Source organism: Cheilinus undulatus, linkage group 18 (genome assembly GCF_018320785.1).
Source record: "Cheilinus undulatus linkage group 18, ASM1832078v1, whole genome shotgun sequence".
Classification (NCBI taxonomy): Eukaryota; Metazoa; Chordata; class Actinopteri; order Labriformes; family Labridae; genus Cheilinus; species Cheilinus undulatus.
The window spans coordinates 24144621-24167742 of NC_054882.1; the positions used below are offsets into that span (position 1 = coordinate 24144621).

The 23122-nt window shown below is 40.5% G+C and overlaps 1 protein-coding gene across 8 annotated transcripts in view; it reads right to left on the reverse strand.

Moving 5' to 3' along the window:
• The window catches only part of btbd7 (BTB (POZ) domain containing 7), a 35571-nt gene that overhangs the window by 11653 nt on the left and 796 nt on the right, over window positions 1–23122 (reverse strand). For 3 of the 8 annotated variants that reach the window (XM_041812190.1, XM_041812197.1, XM_041812194.1), the window contains 2 exons: window positions 6315–6543; window positions 2121–3263 (listed from right to left, as the gene is read on the reverse strand). In XM_041812190.1, coding sequence (XP_041668124.1) covers window positions 2121–3263; window positions 6315–6396 — 1225 coding nt within the window. In that variant the 5' untranslated portion in view covers window positions 6397–6543. Of the gene's footprint in view, window positions 1–2120; window positions 3264–6314; window positions 6544–10755; window positions 10774–10843; window positions 11024–11622; window positions 11710–21858; window positions 21988–23122 lie in introns of those variants that run through there. The other 5 variants (XM_041812193.1, XM_041812191.1, XM_041812192.1 and 2 more) reach the window with 5 other exon arrangements.

Consider the following 23122-nt stretch of genomic DNA (forward strand, 5'->3'; position numbering starts at 1 on the left):
TTTTAGTCAAGGCATTTATTCTCTTTTCCTGAACCTGGTGCCAAATCATACTTGTGTGTTTTCTGCACTCTGCATAAACCTGGATCCATGCTGTAAACAGCTGAGAGGCAGAGGAGCTGCAGATGGATTGTTTTTGATGTATTTACCCACAGTTGAGAAAAAATACTAAATCAGATTTCAGTGTCTTTGACAAAAAATAAACTTACTGTTCCTCAGAATATTTGACATCAACAAACTATTTTCAGCTAGTCTTGTTTTTCTAATGAAAAAAGATAGTCAATGAACAAGTCTAGTCAAGAGTTTTAGTTGACAAAATAAACACTGGAATCAATGTTGGACCTTTAAAAATATATCAAAGAGTACAGTCTAGACCTGCTCTCTTTGTGAAATGTCTTGAGATGACTTTGGTTATGAATTGGCACTATACAAATAAAGATTCATTGCTTGATATTGCTCTTATATTTCTTATGCATAATATTTTGTGAAGCTGATTCTCGAGACAACGCAAAAAAATCAAATGTATCAGTTCTGTACCTGTACAAATGGCAAAAACATCTATTCAACTAAATTTGTGTCAGTACTGCAGTGAAATAATTCAGCCCTAATATGTGTTTGATGATTGATCTTTACAAACCCAGCTTTATAAATCAGTGTTTTAGTAGTGCATATGCAGAGGCTAAATGTATGGTTTTTTGCAGCAGCTTCACTGTAAAAGACTTTCGGCAGCAGAGAAACAGGTGATGTAAGGCACAAAGAGGAGAGATGTCCCAGGAGGGTTTTAACTGTACTGCTAACTTTAACAGATTCACTGGAGTTTTGGAGTCAAAATGAGAGCATTCTGAATGTGATGAATATTGTTTTGACTGTGTTTTAAGTTGAAAATGATAACAACAGGTTTGTGTTGCTCCATTGCAGAGGCTGTGAAATTGTGGGTTGTTTGTATCATCAATCTTACATTAGACAGTCTAATTCCTGTCATCATGGCTCTATGAAACACAAGATGGTAATAGGATACGCTTACAGTGTTGAGTCATTCACCCTTTCTGGATCCACACAGTCACGAAAAGTAGGCCAAAAGACAAACTTTTCTTCTGCATTTTAAACAGACTGCTTTAAATGATGCACATTGCAAAGGTCATCCTGATTGGAGAGGAGCTTTGTTCAGGAGTTCTGGAAACTAGACAGAGTACAGACACACCACTCTGGAGGAGGTGAGGGTGACAAAGTGACTGACATGATCATACTGTGACTGTAATGTTTGGCATGTTACTGGGGGTCATTCTCCAACATTAGCAAGGGAATAAAGATAGACCAGTAAGGAAGTAGACGAGCAGTGCTGAGTTGTAAACAGATGTTCTGCATGTATCAGACAGTAAGCCGTCTGCTCCTGAAGACAGACAAACCATCCAGCCTGTATGAGTCTGTGAATGGCAGCTGGAGCACTTACACTGTTCAGAGTCAATCTGTTTTATGCTAGCCTCTTTTTTACCATATAGCGACATATGCATATTCTACTTAAAAGGGAAGATAGGAATATTTATGTAGGAATATATTAATGCTTGAGAAACATTATATAAATGAACAGAGAAGGAGAGATGAATGCAGGCTTGGGTCTGGTGAGGCATAAATTAATTGAAAAGTCAGTCCAGTTACAAGAAAATTAACAATCATATTATTGAATCCTTTGAACATGTCATGACAGCCCAGAGTGACAAATTAACTTTTAAATTCATTGTAAAGGCAATTAAAATATGTAACAGCTGTTATATAGGTTTTGAACAATCTGTTCAAGCAGAGAGTTTTGTCCCTGGAATCACAATTGAGAAATAAAACTTTGCTTAATTTTTTGGCAGAGTTCTGAATACCAAAATTCCAAAATCCCTGTATCTAACAATTTCTGACCTAAATTTATGTTTTAATATAATAGATTAAGTCAATCAATCAGATAATTGTCATTTTTAGAAAGGAAATAAGAAATTGTCACATTTACAATCAAAGGTCAGTCTGACGTATGCTTTTGCAACTTTTTTCTTCTAAATTGCTAAGCCACACACAAATCTAGCCTTTATTGTGTTGCTTTGGCATCTATGTGCCTTATAAACACAAGCATTTTTTCCTACCTTGAGCCAACATGCTGAACTCCAAGAACAGAGCGATGTGGTAGAGTTCCATGGCCTCCTCTGTCCGTGTGCTAGCTCCACGACCCCCAGACACCAGGGCTTGGACTTCACCGAGACTGCCTGCTGATGGGCTTCCCCGTAAGACAAGCCCGAGCTCCACCACATCTGTGTACATGCAGTGGAGAATAACCTGCACATATTTTCGTGGGATGATAGACTCATCCAAAACTATGCGGGTGGGTGTCTGCAATGTGCGCTCGGTCATTTCTTCTCCTGTCCGGATGCGCCTCTGCAAAAGGTTCCTAAAGAAAGGTGAACGAGCTGAGAGGATAGCTTTATGAGCCCTGAGGTCCTCGTCTGGGGTGCCTGGGACTCCACTGCCTCCGGAGCTCCCTGTGGGTGCTGCAGCCACAGCTCCACGCTCATTACAGCTCTCTATCATCTCAGAGTCTGAGGAGAAGCTGAGCAGAGCGTCATAATAACACATGAAGTCAAACAAGCTCTTCATATCAGCCTCCAGTGAGTTGGGTGTACCAAACTCCTCACTCAGCTGCACCAGTACATCCACATTTTGTAGCCTGCTATCCTCAGCGCCGCCTACCCCAAACTCCCCCGTGTACAGGTAGTGAAGTAGGGCAGAGAACATGGGTACATCAATACCTGCTGTCTCGATGTCCATGAGAACCTCAGCTCCAAAGCCAGGTGATGAGGACAGAAGAGTCTTGAAAAAGGGGCAGCGGGCTGCCAGGATGGCCCGGTGAGCTGGGAAGCAGGTACCTTGGAAGATGAGGTCCACATCTGTACAGTACTTGTGCTGGTACAGCGCAGCCAGATCCCGTGCCAAGCTGGGTGCCTCGGCACGTGCCAGGCTGGCCTGGAAGCTCAGTTCCTTGAGGGCCGCTGTGCCCTCATATTCCTCCACAAGGGCATTTGTGTCTCGTACGTCCCACCCAGATAAAAGCTCCCGCATCTGCCGCGCATGATCTGCTGAGCGGCTGGACTTCCTTCTTTTGATGAATCTTCGCTTGAGGGTCGCCAGTCCAAGGCTCTTCTTCTTCCTGTCTGTGGGTCGCTCATGGCCGTGCTCCAGGCTGTACAGCTTAGACTCCCAGCCATATCCCTGCTGAGAGTAGGATGATGTCCCTGCAACCAACACACAATATAGTTTAGCTTTATTAGAAGTGCAGTTTGTTTTTAATAAAAATATACAAAATATGAACTACACAGAAACTCTTCTAATACACAGGGATTTCAAGGAGGAAATAATGATCAAGGCCAATTAAAGTCATATAACTTGATATCATATTATCTTTTAATTACTGTTGAAGCATCTTGAAGCTTGTTTTCACCATGAGATATTTATTTTACAAATGTCTCACGTCATTAAATCACCATCAACATTTTTCCTGAACAATGTGTTCTCTTAGACTTGGGCCTGCAATATACAGAGATTCTGCAAACTGCTGCTAAAAGAGCATGCCTCATACCCATAAAGGTCTGCCCTATTTTGCCATCTCTCCATTTTACACAGACATTGATTTCTTCATTCAAAGCTGAGTTAATGGTGAAACAACAGTCATGCCCCATTCCATTATCAGTATGCCAAACAATGACTATGAAAAGTATTCCCCTCTTGGATGTTTTACCCTTTTATTGATTTTATAAAACAATGGTCAATATGATTTGGCTTTTTTTGACAAAAATATTTACAAAAAACCTCTTTGATGTCAAAGTGAAAACAGAATTAAACTTGTATAAAATAAAAATATGTAATGTAAAATAAGTGGCTGGATAAATATTCACCCCTCTTCAAGTCAGTATTTAGTAGATGCACCTTTGACTGCAGTCACAGCACTGGGTCTGTGTGGATAGGTCTCAGTCAGGCTTACACATCTGGACACTGCAGTTTTACTCTATTCTTCTTTGCAAAGCTCTGCCAGGTTGCACAGTTAGGGATCAGGTGTGAACAGCCCTTTGTAAGTCCAACCCCAAATTCTCTATTGGATTGAGGTCTGGGTTTCCAGAAGCATCCCCACAGCATGATGCTGCCACCACTGTGCTTCACAGTGGGGATGGTGTGTTTGTGTCCCATATTCCCTGAACTCTGGAGGATGTTCAGTGCCTTGGAATTTTTATTATCCATTCCCTTACTTTTACTCTCTAATAAACTTTCTCTGAGTTGCTTGAAGTGTTCTTTTGTCTTCATGGTGTACTGGTAGCAAGGAATACTGATGAACCAGTGTCTTGACCTTCCAGACAAAGGTGTCTTTATACTGCAACCACTCAAGACACATTCACTGTACTCAAGTGATCCCAATTTTACTAATTATGAGACTAATAGCACCAATTGGCTGGACCTCTGTTAAATTAGGTCAGTCACTTTACATTGGGTGAATATTTATGCAATCGCTTATTTTATATACCATATTTTTGTTTAATTGACATTATTTTGAAGCAACTGTTTTCACTTGACATACAGAATTCTTTCGGTTGAAAAAGCCAAATTACACTGACCATGATTGATTTATATAATCAATAAAATGGTAAATCATCAAGGGGTGAACACTTTTTATAGGCACTGTATAAAGAACAAATAGTATATCAAGGTCATATTCCTTTCATGCAAAGGTTATGTGAATGGAACTACTTCTTCATAACCCCAAACCAGTTCACTCTTGATGGCAGACTGCTAGAAACACAATCTGTCCCTTGCACCCCTGCAGTGTGGCCAGCTCTATCAGGCCAAGCACACACTACCCTGACCCAGCTACCAAAGCATTTGGATCCAGTTCAACAGCGGAAAAAAAGAAAGAAGCCCTTCATTTTATTTTGATTTAGAGCAAACTCCATCCCGGACTATAAACTAACATCCAGTCTTGTACTTCTCAATGAACTTTAGTCCATTCGCATACTTGGGCCCAATCAATTACAGCAAATAGCAGTTATCATTGGCTTGAGAGACAGGACTTGCACGTCAAAGGAAGCACTGCCAAGGAGATCCTCTCTGCCCGCCCTTCTCTCAGCATCCATCACTGTGACCCAAATAGTAATCATTCTAACACTGAATCATCCGCAGCCAGAGCCAAGCAACCAAGCAGCAACAGAGAGGAGAGGAAACCTCAGAGGTCTCAAGGAATACAAGGATAATTTGTCTCCTTTAACACAATACCTTAACTTTTAAGATTAAATCTACAAAAAGCTCAGAGCCAAAGTCATTTTGAAAGTGAAATATAAAGTGATTTTTTACCAAGGGCAGATTTATTTAATCTGATGTCTGAAGCAGTTCCCCAAACCCTTTAAATGAGGGCTTCATTAAGAAGCATAAACCAGAGATGCCGATGGCCAATAATTTAGGAGTATCGAATTAGATTCAAAACACTCCCTATGAGAGAGTTTTATTCTAACAATCATAAACATAGCTTAACTATAAGGATAAAGTCTGACCTCATAAGTTTCCACCCACACACATTAACATAACCCATATTTTAGACTGCATGCATGCAGGCGCAAACTAAAAGACAAAAATGCTTACTCTAGCATGGCAAGATTTTCTGAAACGAACATCAACGCTGCTAAAACGACAGCAAAAGCACAAAGGTTTCTGCAGCATTCAACAGAAAAGCCTAACAGTCAAATAAACCGCCTATCGAAGGAAGCAGGAGACAAAAATCAAGATACCAGATTAGCTCCATCCTGTCTGATAGCCTACAGCTTAATCATAATAACATAACAACAAAGCTTAGAGACACAAGGCTTTTAAAATCTGATAAACTCTGATTTCTCTGTAAATCTGCACTTCACTGTATTTCATAAGTCCATATGGTAGAGAGAAGAAACTGCATTGCTTTTTAATGCATTTGTGTCCATTGTATGAGTCAATGGTGCAACCCAAGAGCTCTCACACTGTTAGTGATTGTGCAAGCAGGTTAATCTAATATAAAGTGTGAGTATAGCCACGCTCTACAGTGATTTGTAGCAGAGTTGCACAGTGCCAATGTAGGTTCAAGAGGGCTGTTTTGTCACTTCACTTCAGCACAGAAGAGAGTGGGAAATCATGTTCAACAGTCAACCCCTGACAGTGATAGTTTGTCATTTGATAACTAAAAATAAAAAACGTCTAGCAGAGCTGTCACCGACTTAGCTGTGCAAACGATCGCGGCACTCTTAATCAAACTGCTGACAAAAATACCCTACCTATAAAAGTCTGCTGTGCCTGTGAATTTCCCCCAATGCGTGGGGAGCATGAGTGTGGGTAGCTGGATCCATTGGCACCCATCCTCACTTCTCTTCACTTGCTATTTGGGGGTCCCCCCTCTTGCTGAGTCATTCTGCTCAGACGACGGATTCCTCTCAATCTTCTGCCGAGGGTCAGGTTGTGGATCCTCTGAAGCGTCCTCAGAGCCTTGGGCCCAGCCTGCTGTGCCTGATGAAAGAAAGATGAAAAGGACAGACAGAGAGAGAAAGAGAGAGAGAGAGAGAGGGAGAGACACTTCAGTCAAAACATTGAGGCTTTTTTCAATAGTTCTGACCAATATCTCTAAGGGGTTTTAACTTGATGAGCTTGGACTGTTGGACTCGGTCAAAAATAATAAATGGCCAGGGGTACCAATGTTCAAGTAGCATCTATTACTAAAATTCACAGTGTTTCTGACAGACTGATCTAAACACAAACATGAATCAAAGCTGCCTTGTCCTGAAATTTGTACTAAAATTGTGTTGAGGTTTGATTTTGTGAGTGGCAGTCCTCATCTAAACACTGTGTTCAGACTTTTATCTGTAATTCTTGATAAAGAATTCTGCTATCAGAGACTTCCTCTGCTCAGCCCTTAGGAAACAATGATGATCATCAGCAATTTTGATGCAGATATACAGAGATAATCCAAAGGAGGTACAACACACTCCATTTTGACCATCTCGTGCTTTTAAATAATCTAAAAAGTTTACTTTAATTAATATGGCAGATGCTTTCCAGTTCAGTGTGTATAAACCTAAGCAGCATATAATTATACTGCAATTTTGATGGCAAGTCACTGACCAAGGTCCTATCAATTAGATCCAGACAGCTTGTTATTACATTCCCTTTTAATTACTGTTGAAGCATCACTAATCTAGTTTTCAAACTTTGGATCTACATTCAGTTCATGTCTGTCTGTGCTTTGCACCATCAACCAAAGGTTTTCAGTGTTCACTTTTCTGTACCTGAAAGCAGTGTTTAAACATGCATAAGATGTAATCTTGTTGCATCATCCGACATAGGAGGAGGGAATATAATGAAATACAGAGATTAAGAGATTTCACCTGACTGTTTGGTTACTCTTAAGTGCTTTTACTTGGTTGACGTTGCAATTAGGGCTGCACAATAAGTCACAATTTTATCGTTATCACATGAGCATTAGCAGTGAGCACACCACAAAGTATGAATTTATCCCATTATTTAATAAAGATATAAATTATGGACTAAAAATAACACTTTTTCACTGAGAATATGTGCATTTTACCTGTTGATGGAGCCATGATCTCTAGCCATTTTAATGTAGTCTGATAAAGATCGCTTTATCTTAAAAAGATGCTTTTTAAATTTAATTAGTATTAGGAAGAAACATGTTGCAAGTAGATACTTCCAAAGATAACACAAATACTTAATCATTAATATATTAATGGTAATCTATACCCTTACTAGATAGATATATAGTTATTTATTGTCATTCCATTGTAAAAATGCAACGAAATTTTGTTTAGCAGTTTCCTCTGTAGCAGCGAACACAGTGGTCCAAGCAGTGGATAGAAATCTGCAGCCTCATGTCATCCATCCTGCTGGCGAGGGAGCGGGCATCCGGGAGGAAGATGCTCAGTACGGCAGGTTTGTGTGGAGCCACTCTTAGCCTAGCCTGCAGCCCGGCTTGTTTGCCTGGCTTTTGCCTTCTCACACAATGCCATCACTGCCTCCTCCCCACTGGCTGTAGGTGTTGTGCTGCTCCACGTCCTCCTCCTGTCAGTCTCCAATGGCTCGTTCTTCGGATAATCTTCATCAGGAAAGATATAAACTCCATGGGCATGCTGTCAGTTTTGGTGTAAGTGTACGGCTTTGTTTTGCTGCTAGTGATGGAGTGCCGGGCCGCTGCGTTCGTACACACTGCCCCGTGCTATCTCAATAGGTAGCACTCAGTAGTCTCCTGTTGATCAGGCAGTGTTCCGTTGCAGTTACTGGCAGTTGTTGTTAGCTTTTATGCTAGCCAGGAGTTGTAGTTGAGACTGAAGTCTTATTTTCACCTTTTTTGGGTTTTTCTCGATGGAAATGTCCCGTTCTTTCTCTCAAAGGTGTCCTGGACCATCCATCTTTGTTTTCACAGGTTTCAACATATGTCAACTTAATTGTGAAATAACTCTGCAAGTCCAAGATATAACTTAAGAGTGCATCTTTCTTGCTGCCAACTGCTCTGGTTGCCCGGCAACTAACAGCATACCAACAGCAACTAAGGGTGCTTTCACACTAAGGGCCTGGTCCCAGATCCAAGTGCACTTGAGCCCAAAGTCTGTTTTTTTTTTTTGGTTGTGTGAATGCAAACGAACCGCGCCTGGGCCCACTTGGGGTGGTGGTCTTGAGTGCAATTCAAGTGGACTCTGGCTCAGTTCGGATGAGATGTGAATGCAACTGCGCCCAGATATGGGACAGAGCGCCGTATCAGCTTTATGACGTCATCGTAAAAGCTAAACTTTTTTCCACAGTGCGGCAGTTTGTTCACATTTTTCCTCAATAAAGGGCGGCAATCATCAGAATCCAGTCAATAAATGATCTGTTTTGACTCACCTTACGGATGAACACAAATTGGAGTCAGTAAGATGAGGTGCAAAGGCAATAAAATTCTCCAGTCAACTCAAAAACCGCTGTATCTGCACAGCGCGAGCCCATTTAATCCTCTGAGCTGCACGTAGATGTACAGATATGAAGAACGAATTTGCTGGCAACTTGAAAAATGTGATTTTAACTCATCCATGGCTGCAGGATAGACTTTTGGCTGGGTTAAAACAAAAACAATCTTTGCTCAGGTCATGACCCTAGTAGTTGCTGTGGTAGCTTCTTCTTCTTTGTCCTCCTTGGCAGGGTTGTAAACCAGCTATGTACATACCGCCACCTGCTGTTTCAGACTAAGCCCTGTTTGATGTTGTTAGTGTGAAAGCAAGCCAGCTTGGGGGGGGGGGTCGTACCGAGGCGTGGTTCGAAACAACTGGGCCTAATGTCAAAGTGCCTTAACTAACTGCAGTTTCACATCTGTTTTTTTCCTCATATTTATCAGATTTAACACAAAAATTATTAGCCCTTCTACAACTGACCTTTTTGTTGAGCCCTAACACAAACCACTGCAGTGCAATGATGTGATTTAACTTTGTAAAGCTCAAAGCTTGAAAAATAAAGTGAAAACTGAGGGTTATCTTCCAATTTACACACAGTATAAAAACTTCAGCAAAGGTTTGAGCTGTCACTGCAGAAAGCATCATGGCAAAAACAAAAGAAATCAGTTTAGACTTGAGAAAAAGGATTGTTGATGCTCACAAAGCAGGAGAAGGGTATACAAAGTCATCAAAGTGTTTCCAAGTTTCAAAGAGATGCTGGTTATGTTTGGAGAACGAAGGGAGAGGTATATAACCCAAAGAGACCCCTCCCCACGGTGAAACACGGCGGTGGGAGTATTATGCTGTGAGATTGCTTAGGTGCGTCTAGAATTGGGATTCTTGTGAAGGTGAAAGGAATCCTGAAGAAATATAAATATATGACAATTTTGATAGAAAACCTCAAGCAATCAGCAGCAAAACTGGGTCTAGGTCATTGCTTTGTCTTCCAACACGACAACAACCCAAAACATACGTGGCTCCTGGTGAAGAACAATCTCCAGAAGACCAAAGTGAACATTACTGACTGGCCTGCTCAAAGCCCTGATATGAACCCCATTAAAAATTTGTGGGACAGACCAAGGTCCATGCCAGAGGACCATCAAATCTTGAGGAGTGTGAGAGATAGATCAAAGAAGAATGGGTTTTCCTCAGAAGACTAAAGAATAAGTGTCTGAGACTTGTTTAAAACCACACCAAACAACTGCAGGCTGTTATTCAGCAAACAGGACACAAAACTGACTATTAACATCGGGGGAAAATACTTTTCAAAAATCTAATTTTCATAGAGGGGTAAGTAATTTGTCCTCATCTGTAGGTCAGAAGCATCAGCATCAATTTCAGTCCATTTCTTAGGCCGGTCACACAGTACAGGATTTCAAGCTCGATTTGGGCCTCCCCCGACGATCGTGGGGGCGTATCCTGAGAGGAGCCTCATCGCAAACGACTGTTTGTCTGAGTAGTCTGCATGTGTGTGGTGTCAAAACGATTGTTTTACAGCTCCAAATTGCATCGTAGCCTCTAAAATCGCAAACTGTAAATATCAAACACATCTGATATTTATGGTTCTAGGTCATAGTGCCGCTGACGGGGTACCCACAGCAACCAATGGGAGCAAACAGACCGGTTAGCGTCACAGCAAGATCATACGTACTTTTACAACTCACAACCATAAACACAACTTTAACTTAATTTCAGCCAGGATTTCATCCCAAGTCTTTCCCTTGTATTATGATTTTTGCTTCACCTGTAATGCATGCCAGGACAGCCTGTGGACAGACAGAAAGACAGTATTGACAGACATCCGTGTTTTTTTGTTTTTTTTTTTAAGTTACGTGATCAAGCGAGGTCTTAGGAAGGTCGGCAGGTGTGTGGTCTCCAGCGAACCCCCTAACCTGAAACTATAGGCACTTTTTAGGCCATATAGCCCAGACCTAGGAGGAAAAAAATGAAGAAAACGCTCAGTGATGTTACTGCAGATAGATGTGCGCAGGCCTTCATGTCATATCTACTCTGATTGTGTACCCACTGTCAAACAAGCCCCTTATCACAGAGGACATTTAACAGTTCTACAACAGTACAGACACAGGTGTAAATAACATCATTATTTTTATTTAGCTGCATCTATTTCTGGGTGCTGATATTGTGCCTGCTGTCTGATGCTGCCCTCAAAATGAACATGTAAAATGATGTTGGGTCTTGAAGATGTGAATAGAAGAGGCTTGACGTTCAGGTGGCAACCAAATGGGAAAACTGTTGTCAGGCAATGGCAAAACAGGCACAAGAAGATCACTTTTTCTTCTGACTTTCTTTATGTAAATGCAAAATTACATGAATTCCTTTGTTTCAATGCCACACAGCAAAAGAGAGACAATACGACAAAGGTGATGATTTAGATTAAAATTTACCATGGATCCTTTTGGTCTCATATTTGGGGAAAAACTGTAAATTATGGGCCCTGACATTTCTGAAAAAGCATTTCCACAAAATTCCTCTTGAAAAAAAAAAAAAAAAGAATAGAAGGCATTTATGTGGTCTCTTCTTGTAAACACAGTAGTATTTGAAGGTACTGTTATTATTAGGGACACCGTAATACAAGAGTTGCTTTACACACCGCATCGACTGTTCCACATGTTCATTGCAGGGATGTCTCTCATCCATCTGGGCACCACTCATTGAAAGCGCTTGGGAAGGGAAGAACCTTTAAAAAAAAATTCCAGAGGATGACTGGACAAATGTTCTGTCTCATTCATTACCAGCCAATTAGAGCAACAAAGCATATGGTCAAGTGGGCATCTGCAGCTAGCCATGGCGGCAGCTCCAGTTGCTCACGATTACTTGAGCAGGTGAGTGAATCAAACTCATGCTGAACCTGCGAAGAGAAGAGCAAAAATATATTTCCCTGCAATAAAAGCTTCAAGTGCAATTATTTGTTCTTTGAATAAAGAAATGTTTTCAGTTCTGATGAAACTGCTGCTGTAGCTACATCCTACATCCAGCACGCCATCAACCGCCACTGTATACCAGCTTACAGTATTCATGTCAAAGCCTGTCAGGAGACGAGGAAAAACATCTTTTCTGCCAAGAAAAGTTTTCAGTGTGGTAACCTTGCAAAGCAGATGGACTGGTCAGATTCCATGTCTGTCATCATGCAAATCCATCTTGCAAAGCTCCAACCTGCAACATTTATGCCAGGTCTGAAAACGGATCAGACCAATGAGGAGGATGAGGCGGTAGCTATGGGCGGGGTTTAGTTGAACTAGTAGCCGATAGTAATGGCTGTAGCGATTAGCTTGGACATAGCTATAGGATAGCAGCGGTTTTATCAGAGCACATTTCTTTATTAGCAAAGAACAGCACTGAAAACTGCTCTTGGCAGAGAAGATGTTTTTGCACTTCTAGCCACCAGCCTAGGCACGAGTTTTCTCCTACAAGAAGCTCTGCCGTTTGTAGCCTGCGACATCGCCTATCTGCCAGGCTCATGTTACGAACAAAGGTACGCATTCCTACTGCCTTTGCATTTGTCTTTTAACGCCTGGTTTGTCTTGTAACAACTGGTTCATAATGAATGTGACAGGCAGAATGTTTAGGTATGGGAATCGAGAACCAGTTCCAGTTGAGAACTGATTCCAATTTGTTCAATACATCAACATAATTTACATTTAATCATAATGATTCCCTTCTCAATTCCTTACTTCCATGTGCCTTGAAAAAAAAGGTCTCATAAGAGGGAGCCAGCGCAAACAAGAACAGAAAAGTTGAGGAAGTTAACCTTGCGGAAAGTCACAAAAAGCTATCAAAACTGTCTATTATAGCCACTAATTGAAGTGTGCTAGCCACTGACTCTCACTGAAGATGGCATATCATCTTGTTCAGTGTTCAGAGAGAGAGTGAGACTCAATCAAATTTGACTTGTCAACAGTGAATTCCACTTTTCCCAGAAAGAGAATTCACAGGAATGAATCAATAAGGGAATAGATAAAGAATTGAATTGATAACAGCATTGATATCAATAAAATATCAATAAATTACCAATAAAATCTTATTTTCATCCTTAAAACTGTCTGTCCAATCACTTTCTGAGAATTGTTTTTTAATTTGCTAAACACTTTGTATGGGAGGTGTCCCAGATGAATATGAATATATCCCATGCAAGGGATATAAGAAACAGTCCATCTGGCCTGTCAGGTTGGACATGTGGTCCAGTTCTCATACAACTGCTGCTGTACTACAGCTACATCCAAATTAAATGTGGCAGCCATACCTGCTCATAGCTACCACCTCGTTCTCCTCAAATGATGCTGACTGGTCAGGTCCACTCCCAGACTGGGGATGATCGTTTCAGATTGGAGCTTTACAAGCTTGATTTCTGAGGGCAGACATGAAACCTGGCCAATCCATCCTTGTAAGGTTAATACAAGAGAGTCCTCGTGAAAGTTATTGCCCTTTTTCTGATATGAAAAGTCAGATTTTCTTCTATAGATTTTTTGTTTTTGATACATGTACTTTTATGAAGGATTTCATCCATGTCCCACACTTTCATGATGCTAATTTTACAGGATAAGCAATACAACTATTTAGGTCATCACTAGGGATGCACCGAAATGAAAATTCTTGGCCGAAACCGAAAACTGAAAATGAGGGAACCAAGGCCGAAAAACGAAACACAGAAATAAATTATCATGCCTATTATTAGTACAATTGCATTTATGGCTATGACTGTGTACTAACCTCACTAAAATCAATTGCAATCACATACATTAATATTAATGCTTCAAAGAATAAATTAAGTACAAAATTATGTAAATATTTATGAAGCACTGACATTCCGCAGCCCAGCTACTGAGGAATAATGCGAAACATGGCGACTATAGACATGTAAGTACTTGACTTTTGTCATTTCTGTAAAGAAAAGAACTCACTGCTGTTCTTTGTTCTTCTTTTAACGAAGAAAGGTTGTCAAGTTCTGATAAAACTGGCGCTTTAGCAGCATCCATGCTAATCTCTCCCTCCATAACTGCACCAGCTCTTGCTGCTGCTTGTTTACGTCACGACTCTGCTGCGCCTGAAAGTACTGCCCCTCGTCGCTGATTGGTCCTGTCACTTTCTAACCGGGCCCAAGATGGATTCGCCAGTGAAAAACAAGGAAATGGGCGTATCCATCTGCTTCTTTTTATCTTCCACTCCAATAAATATTACTGTTTATCAGAGGACAGAGAAAAGACACCGCAGACATTCGCAGCACGAATGTGATTTTAGAATGTAATACACGCGCAAAATCGTGTTGCTCCTGACGTGCAAAGAAAGGTGGTATTTTTATTCTAAAATCTCGCGTACCCTCGGTAGTGCCTTCACGTACGTGTACCCCTCTTTAAAAACCACTGATCCAAGTGCGTGCTGGCCGTGGTTTTTGCTTGTGTCATCACAACATCGTGTTTTGGCCTTGTTGTTTTGGTGAGAAAAGTCTTTCAGTCGAAAATCGAAAATGCACTTTTGGGCCATTTTCGTCCAAAGATTTTCGGTGGATCCCTATTCACTACTGACCTTTATATGTATGATTTATATGCTCTGGTTACACATTTACAACAGAAAGCATATTTGAAAGAAGTCATTCCATATACCACTTTTCCACCGAGCCAGTTTCATGGCTGGTGCTTAGCTAGCTCCAAACCAGCCCTTGAACCTGCTTGATAGAAAAAGGTTGATAGAGAAATTTCTTCTCTGGCTTACTTTGCTTTCCACAACACCAACAACACTCTTGAAAAAGACATCACTGTTTTTCCTTTGTGCTTTTTTGGTCAAACAAAAATAGGAATCACATAAATTAAGCATGCTCTCAATCCATCCGGTTGTATGGCAATGAGAGTATAAGTGGCATCCTTTCTTCCACTGAGTGGATTCAAGATCACCATCATTTGATTCCTATCTTAACCAGAGGAATAATAGTTCAGTATGCAGTGTTCAAAGACATCTCCAGTAGCCTTTCATGTAAACACCCTCTTCTATGATAAAGATGTTTAAAAATGAAAACCTTGTTGCACTGGATCTCTAAATAACTCATTACAAGAGAAGTTGTATGTATTCTCTTCTTAAAAGCACAGATGAGGAACTAGAGTATGATGGGAAATCAGCTTTATCTCAGCCTGCAAGGTTTTGTTGCCTTCCATACTAATAAATCACAGTCTGCCCCTGTAAAGCAAAACTCACAGCCTCCCAAGGGTTCAATGGAAAACCACAGCCTCTTACTCCTCTCCACACACACAAATACTCACCAAACAGTCACACTTGAGCACTCCAATAAAAATGTTGGCTGATCTTTATTTCATTAGACTGCTTTAAATAAGCCCCATCTTCACAGGGAATTCATTTGGACAAAATTAGAAATTGAATTTGAATATGTAGGAGTGAGGAGGAAGCCCTTGAGATATATACTGTCTTGTTTACAAAAGAAGGTGTAGGGGTGGGAGAGGGAGGGGAGGGGGAGGACCTCAAAAGAGCACAGCAGAGGCAGAATAAAACAAAGCAGCCAACACATCAGTCGAACAACACTCTGACTTCCAGCTCGGCAGGCAGACTCGCAGCTTTAACTCATTCAAATGAGTGAACCAAATTTAACTTCAGCTGCAGTGCAGAATTCTAAAAGCATAATTTAGGACAGCTATTTCCCTGAGACCTGACTCACACTGTTCAATAAGAAGCATCTCTGCCATAATCTCTCTGATGTTGGAAATTAAGACACTTTCCACACTTTAGGCTGAAACAGTGAGCTGTTCTGTTGTGCAGAGCAGGGCAGTGCCACAGACGGGGGGAGGCGGGGCAGACGCTGGCCGAGCTGGACTTCATGTCCCTAATGAGAGGTGACAGGACACTCCCTGCCCCCCACCTATCTCTCTGCAAACAAACACACACACACACACACACACACAGACATATGCAACCTTTCAAATGGCTCACCTTGCCTCAGTCATTAAGCTCATTTTATTTTATTCCAAAAAGCCCCTTGCTGAGGTTTAAAAGACTGAAGCCCCAGCCTCCCAGAGAACATTACCATACAAAAATGCCTGGCACATGAGTGGGACCAATGTATTATTCAAATGACAGTCAGGGCACTTTATCAATCATTGATGTGGATTTCCTTATCACGGTGAGAGAAAAAGGGAAGCCAGTAGGTACTTGAATTTCCTTTCCTGTTAACAACCCAAAATTTCTGCAGCATGTTCATAATCTTATTTTGATGCAGGTTGCTACGGATTGTCCCATTTAAAACACAGCTCTGCTAATGAAACACAAACACACTGCAAACACTATGACTCAAAGTGACAGCGGTAATGAAGCTTCATCAGCGTGACAAGACTCCAACTATCAAAAGTGATGTGAAGAATTTCATGGGCAGTGTAGCAGATGATTGAGAAATTTCTATTTCTGCCTTCCTTACCATCGTAGAACAGAGTATGAATACAAAAACATGCACTGCTTAGCTAGGAAGGTACAAAGGGCGCTATGTCCACACGGTCTCCATTCAAGTCATGTGAATTAAATGATGAAAAAAACACCTTTTGATTATCTTTGATGGGCTCACTGACACAGCCTCTTATCTTGTGTAGGTCAATAAATGAGACAGTATTTGTCAGGACTGAATTCAAGAAAGTAACTCCCACTCAAATAATAGCATCAAGGCAAACTTTATTAAAGCTCACTATCAAAGGATTGTAGATTGAAATGTATGCAGAAGGGCAGATTAACATCAAAAGCACTGTTAAAAATCTTAGCAAAAAGTGATGTGAGCAGACATATCAAATACAATCATGCAAGGACAAGTAAACTACTAGCAAATTACGACTGGGTGATATAGCCTTCAAATAAAGTTACAAGTTTCTTTCCCACTTAATACTGCAACTGTGCACAAAGAGAAGGGATATCGACAACTAGCATGCCGATCATGAATGACAATCTTATGGGGATAAAGAAGAAAAAGTCTACGTATAAGGGAAACTAGGGATGGGCATCATTGGGGTTTTTCAGATATCGATGTAAACTTCTAAAATGCCAGTGCCTAAACAGAGCCTAAATTGATACTTTTGAGAGAAAAGTGTGTTGAAAGTCAGTAGGAGACTAAAAGCTGTCTTGGTATCGCAAATATTTTACAGAAATATCTTTATAAGATGCCAGTAAAACATAGGATAGGTAATACTGATGGCCAGTTCTCCATTGCAACCTCTGCCGTCAGTGTGTGAATGAACGAAAGGATGTGAATGGGTAGGTGTACAAAGATGTGTTTAGAAGTCAGATGGCCAGAAAAGCGCTATACAAGCTCAAGTCCATTTAACATTTATCAAAAACTGCAGACAAACTTCAGCACATTGTCTAAGACGCACAAGTATTTTTTTTCTTTTAAAGATTAGTATATGATTGAGTTTTGTTATTATAATTTGGCTTTTTTTACCTTACAAGATAGTACCTTATTAGATAAGAGACAGGAAAAATGAGGAGATAGAATTGGGAAGATTTGAACCTGTGACCAGTGTGCTAAGGATCACAGCCTGTGTATAGACGATTCCGGAGAAACACCGGAAGTTGACTAGCCGCCATCACTGCGGTGGACTCTTGCTAGTTAAGCCATACATTTTAATGAAAGTTGACTTGTAAAGTGAACGTTTCTTCTCTTGCCATGACTTTCAATTTAACTTTATTTTACTCAACAAGTTAGAGGGTGTGGTCCACAACATATGGATTTCACAGCTGATTTAAATATCGTCAAAAACGTAAGATGTGTACGCAATGGGCAACTAATAAAAAACTACATTTTTGCTAGTACATACTTAAACAGTTTTATATTATTATGCTAACTAATTTAAATAGAATGTCATTAAAGGGCCCTTAATCTTTTTTTAGGGACGCTGGGTTTATGTTAGCCGACATTGTGTTTTTCGGACATTATAACGTGCAACTGCTAAGCAGATAAAGATATGAACTGCCAATATGTTCAGCTGGAAAATATGCCAATTGCTAAATAAATGCCAAATTATTGCATATTTCATATTTTATTTCCTAAAGAAGCATTGGTTAAGGGTTGAATAGTTCTAATATAAACTAGAAGTAATTTTTCTATGACCTACATTTTTTGTGAGAGCATACTCCTTCCTGCTCAGTGCTCAGGTTTATTGATCTACGTAAGCATCACATGGCTAAATAAATATTCATGACATCAACACGAACTAGTGGGGAGCTGACAGACAAAACTCTATGCAGGATAATCAGTAGTATTGAAGGATTTTGAATCAGTCAAGGATGCAGTGAATAATGAAGCAGAAACACAGAGGTTTGAAAATAGCTTAGCGATACAAACATGAAGTAGCAGCTGAGTGAGGAGACTGGGTTAGGCCAGGGGATAAAGTTGTCCTGGACTTCGAAGAGTAGGTAGATCTACCTGTGGCCAATTCTCAAAAATATTGGACTGTATTTAAAACTGATTCGAGTCACGCAGGAAGGGACAGTTCTTTTTGGCTGTGGAGGACAGCACAGACTTGTTTACATGAAGCTGGTTAGCATGATCAGGGCTATCCAGGCTAACAGCAGTGAAGACGTAACTCCAGCTGCTGAAGGGATAAACAAGAAAAGCAGAGCACTAAACTATCAACAGGGGACATTTTTTCTTCAACTATTCCAAGAACAAGGATAGCTGGATTTGAAAGTTGTAAGCTGACCGCCGTTGCTGATGAATACATCAGCATATGAGGATCAAAATCTCAATTAGGTAAGCAACAAAGTTCATTTAAAATGCACGGTGTCTGACATTATTCTGCTGTTGGTTAGTGGTTCGGTATAACGATTTGTTGATGTTTCCTGTGGAGGATATTTGGCCGTTGTACGTTGCTAACAGTGGCTAATGAGCTAAGGGCTAACTGGGAGTTTATGTGAAGCTAGGTGTTGTTTAATGTGTCAAACATAACAAACGGCATATGCAAGGAACAGCTGGTCAAACTTTATGATGTTTTCTATTTGACTTTCATGCAAATAAATTAAATAATGACTTTTCGCAGTCATTTTCAAGTTCAGGTCATGTGTAATCTGAGTTAAAAGACAGGCTGTAATGACAGGATGGACAGCTCGGATTAAGGTTCAGTTTGGTTTTTACTGTTTTGGACTCAGGTCGGGTTTTGCATAGAAATATGTGGCTCCAGCCTTGACATGATACTGGATCACAGTATTTGTGCTTTTGTCTGTTTTTAATGCTGGTTATGTCTGTTAGTTGTATATGAGTGGAATTATGGAGGTCGGTCAGCTACGAGAGTCTGGTGTGAACCCTGGACCTAAGTTCATCTTTTTACTGTATAACTGAAATGGATATTAGACATGGGTAAAATATATCAATTTGTAAGACTGAAGTCACAGCCCTCCGATTATGGTTCCCACATGGTTCTGTAACGTTTTTATTCCAAACATATCTGCTGCTGTCACAGCCAGCAGGTGGTAGTGGACACCGCAGTTCCATCGCAGTAATGGCAACCGCTCAAGATGGCAGCGCCCACAAATCATCCATGGGATTGGTCTATATGGTGCCTCGTCCACAGTCTGAGCTAAACAGGTGCCTTGAAGTGCATAAATACTGTACACTGTAGCTGCTCTGCTACCTGCCTCTGAAACTTCCCCTCACAAGACATTCATAAAATCAACTCTCTCTCCATTTCAAATCCCCTCTCAAAACCCATCTTTCCAACTTCACATTATCTGTCTGATTGTTTTCCTCCTGGCCAACATTCTATTTCTGTTATGTGTCTTGCTTTAACTTTGCTTATAAGGGTATCTTGTGTGCTATGAAAGGTGGGATCTAAATAAAAATAATAGGGATGCACGATATTATCGGTATGATATCAGATATTTGCTTAAAAAGTGAATTATTAGTATCAGGTCCAGTCAGGTATGGGAGCATATGTGGGTTCAGGACTTGGCTGTATCAATGGGGTTGGGTATCATTTGGGTTCATTCTGATACATGTGCAAAATCGATACATCCTAAACGGTGCCTGAATCGATACTTCTGAGAAAAATTGTGTGTTGTAAGTGTGTGTTGGTCTTAGAAATGATGTGCAGAAATACCTTCATTGGGTGCCAGTCAAACATGGGACAAGAAAAGGAAACCGGTGTAACTCAACACATAAATCACAAAAATATTGTAATGTACCTCTTGCCTTTCACTGGGTGGCAGGGGGTCGCATTGGGATGGTAGGGTATTGAAATTAAGTATTGGTATCTGCACTGTAATTTGGTCTGGTAGGTATCTGACATGTCAGTACTGGTTTTCAATACTCCTCCCTACACATCAACCTCCTGTACTGCTCTGGTTTTCTGTTGGCCATTGTCCCATCTCTCCAGGTATCTGTTATCTATCGTTCATCTCCATGATGCACGTGGCTGCCCCGGGCATCTGGACCAGCCCACCGGATCCTGGGCACCAAGAGTGCGATGAGCTGGACCAGGCCCAGGAAAGCACACCAGGTGCCCATACTGCAGCTGCCGTTCAAGGATCTCACCCGAATACTCTTCAGCATTAGACACATGGTCTTGCCAACAATACCCAAAAGTGTGCCAAAGAGAAGCTGTTACAAAAGGATTCCAGCAAGTGCCTCTGGTCATCAGTCAATGATCAAGTGTCACAAGAGCCGTAACGGCAGATATGGACATTTTTTCTGACATTTACAATAGATTTTTTGGCGATAAAAATCTGCCTAAATCAGCTATAAACATTGGACAAATAACATAATAGGTTTGTGGAGTTTAAGGCTGGACCAACAGACCTAAGCCAGCTGAAGTCTTTTTCTTTTATCAGCATCATTTCTTTGAATTTAAGGATTTTTAAAGAACTAAAATTTGTTAATTTGTTCATATTTTTCATTCTAATTGTGTGTTTTAAGGACAGACATTTTAGGCCTCAACTTAATGTAAATATCAATATATTTATTGCTAAAATTAATTTGTAAATATCAACATATTGGATATAGCAAAAAGTACAGTAACGTGCATCCGTAGAAAATGCATCATTAAACTTTTCTCCTGCGTTGGTGCAATAAAGACAGATCACTGTCTTTGTTCATGGCAGCTTTTGTTTAGAAATATGCTAATAAATCTGAAGAATACTTTCTGGTACATTGAATATTAAAATAGTTGTAATAATTTTAAAAAATGAATCAGTTAAAACTATAAGCAGAGCTACTTTCAGATTTACTGCTCTTCAATTTGACTTCAACACCTGAGAATTTTTAGTTTCCAAGTCCATTGCTGGCATGCTATTATCTTATGAAGTTCTGCCCTGATGTCCAAGATTTATTCTGGAGTAAATAATCTCTTGTTTAAGCACAGGGAAAAAAACAGATGCAGCCTCATTCATTATAGTAAATAACAGAATCAAATTATGTCAACTCATTTCTTAGTATTATTGCATTTTTAAAGTTCAGGAGAATATGCTTAACTTAGAGTTTTAAATAATAAAATCTGCAAGACAACCTGAGGGCACTGTTGGTCATAATGCACTTTGCCAAGCAAGCTGGACAAAAATACTGTGTCAGACAGTAATTATAGACCGTTTGACTTTTGGATATCTGATACAATCAGAGACGCTCTGAAAGGGTCATAATACCCAATGCAAGGGTGAGCAGAAACCAGAACTGTTCAAGAGAGTGACCTCAAAAACTGACGGATCTGCATCCATTCCAAAGCAATAAGTACAGGTGAACTATGAACCACAGAGGGAGAAAAAAAAAGAGGGAAATTACTCGCTTTATCATAATAATGTCATATTTTCATTGACATGTTAGCTGAAGAGACAAAATTCAGCGGCAGAGCAGAGTGCTTACCTCTGCAGTGTTTTTGCCAGCCGGGTCAATCAGTGTAACAGTTAATCAGGCCATTGGACTGATTACAGAGTCTGCCAGGAGAGCTACAGGAAGCTACAGGAATCAGAATAGGCTGGAAACAGCAACACGCTGAAATGACAGAGACAGACAGAGGAAACAAAAGTCCCCACACTGATGACTCATGGTGGGCAGCCTCTGGATTAGCCTGTGTCAACCAACAATAAGAGTCAGTGCTGCATATTTGGCATTTCATGGACTTTGTTGTCAGCTGATCATCATGTTTTGCTCTGGAGGTCAAGATACGCTGAAGTGGATAGTGCGTATAATATTTCATCTGCGTCACATCATTTTCTTTCCGTCCACTCTTTGTATGACAACATGAGGCTGCCTTGTACAGAGAATAAGCAGATGAATGACAAGCCCCAGGCCAGCTTGCAATACAACGCTGAACAGGGGCCATCTTTTCAATAAAGAAATGTTAAGTGTGCACACATCGGTGACTATACAAACACAGCCTGGCAGTTCATCTCCAGAGGATGAATAGCAACCCAGAAAACAATAAGTGCTCATTTTAAGAGAGTTGTCAATACTCCTTGTTGAGTTATCCTAGCGGCCAGGGTAAACAGAAGTCAGGCCAAAGTCTGGCTCATTCAGGGACTCTGGGACTCTTTCTGTGACAAGTACTTGCAAGCTCACAGCCTTTCATGGCAGTCATAGACGTCTGAGCATGTAACTCCAATAATTACATGCCATTATACGGCCCTGGAACATTGACACAAGAACACAACCAGGTGAAATGAGACACCTTTACAGTGCAGCTAATGCACCTTTCCCAAATTAAAAAGACAGAAGGATGCAGACACTATCAGAAGACAAAATCTTGAATCCAAGCAGAATTTCAGTGAGATTATCACCGGAGTATCACAGTGTACATATGGCTCCTCAGCACATGAGTGGAGGATGGCACAAACTAGTACTGTAAACAGTGAGATTGCAATATAAAAAATATTCTTGCATTGGTGTGCATATAAAAAAATATACTTTTTAAGGAGAGAAGAGTTCGAAACAGCATAGATAATACCTGAAATCTCTGTAGTTACTAAACAGAGGTTTTAATGAAGATCAGTTTACTGCTGGAAAGTATTACACGACTTTGATACACCAATAAACATTCATCAACATGTAGGTAACAGATGCATTAGATGGCAGGCCAAATTGTTAACATAGCCCAACCTAACAACTATCTGACACAGATGCAGTAAAC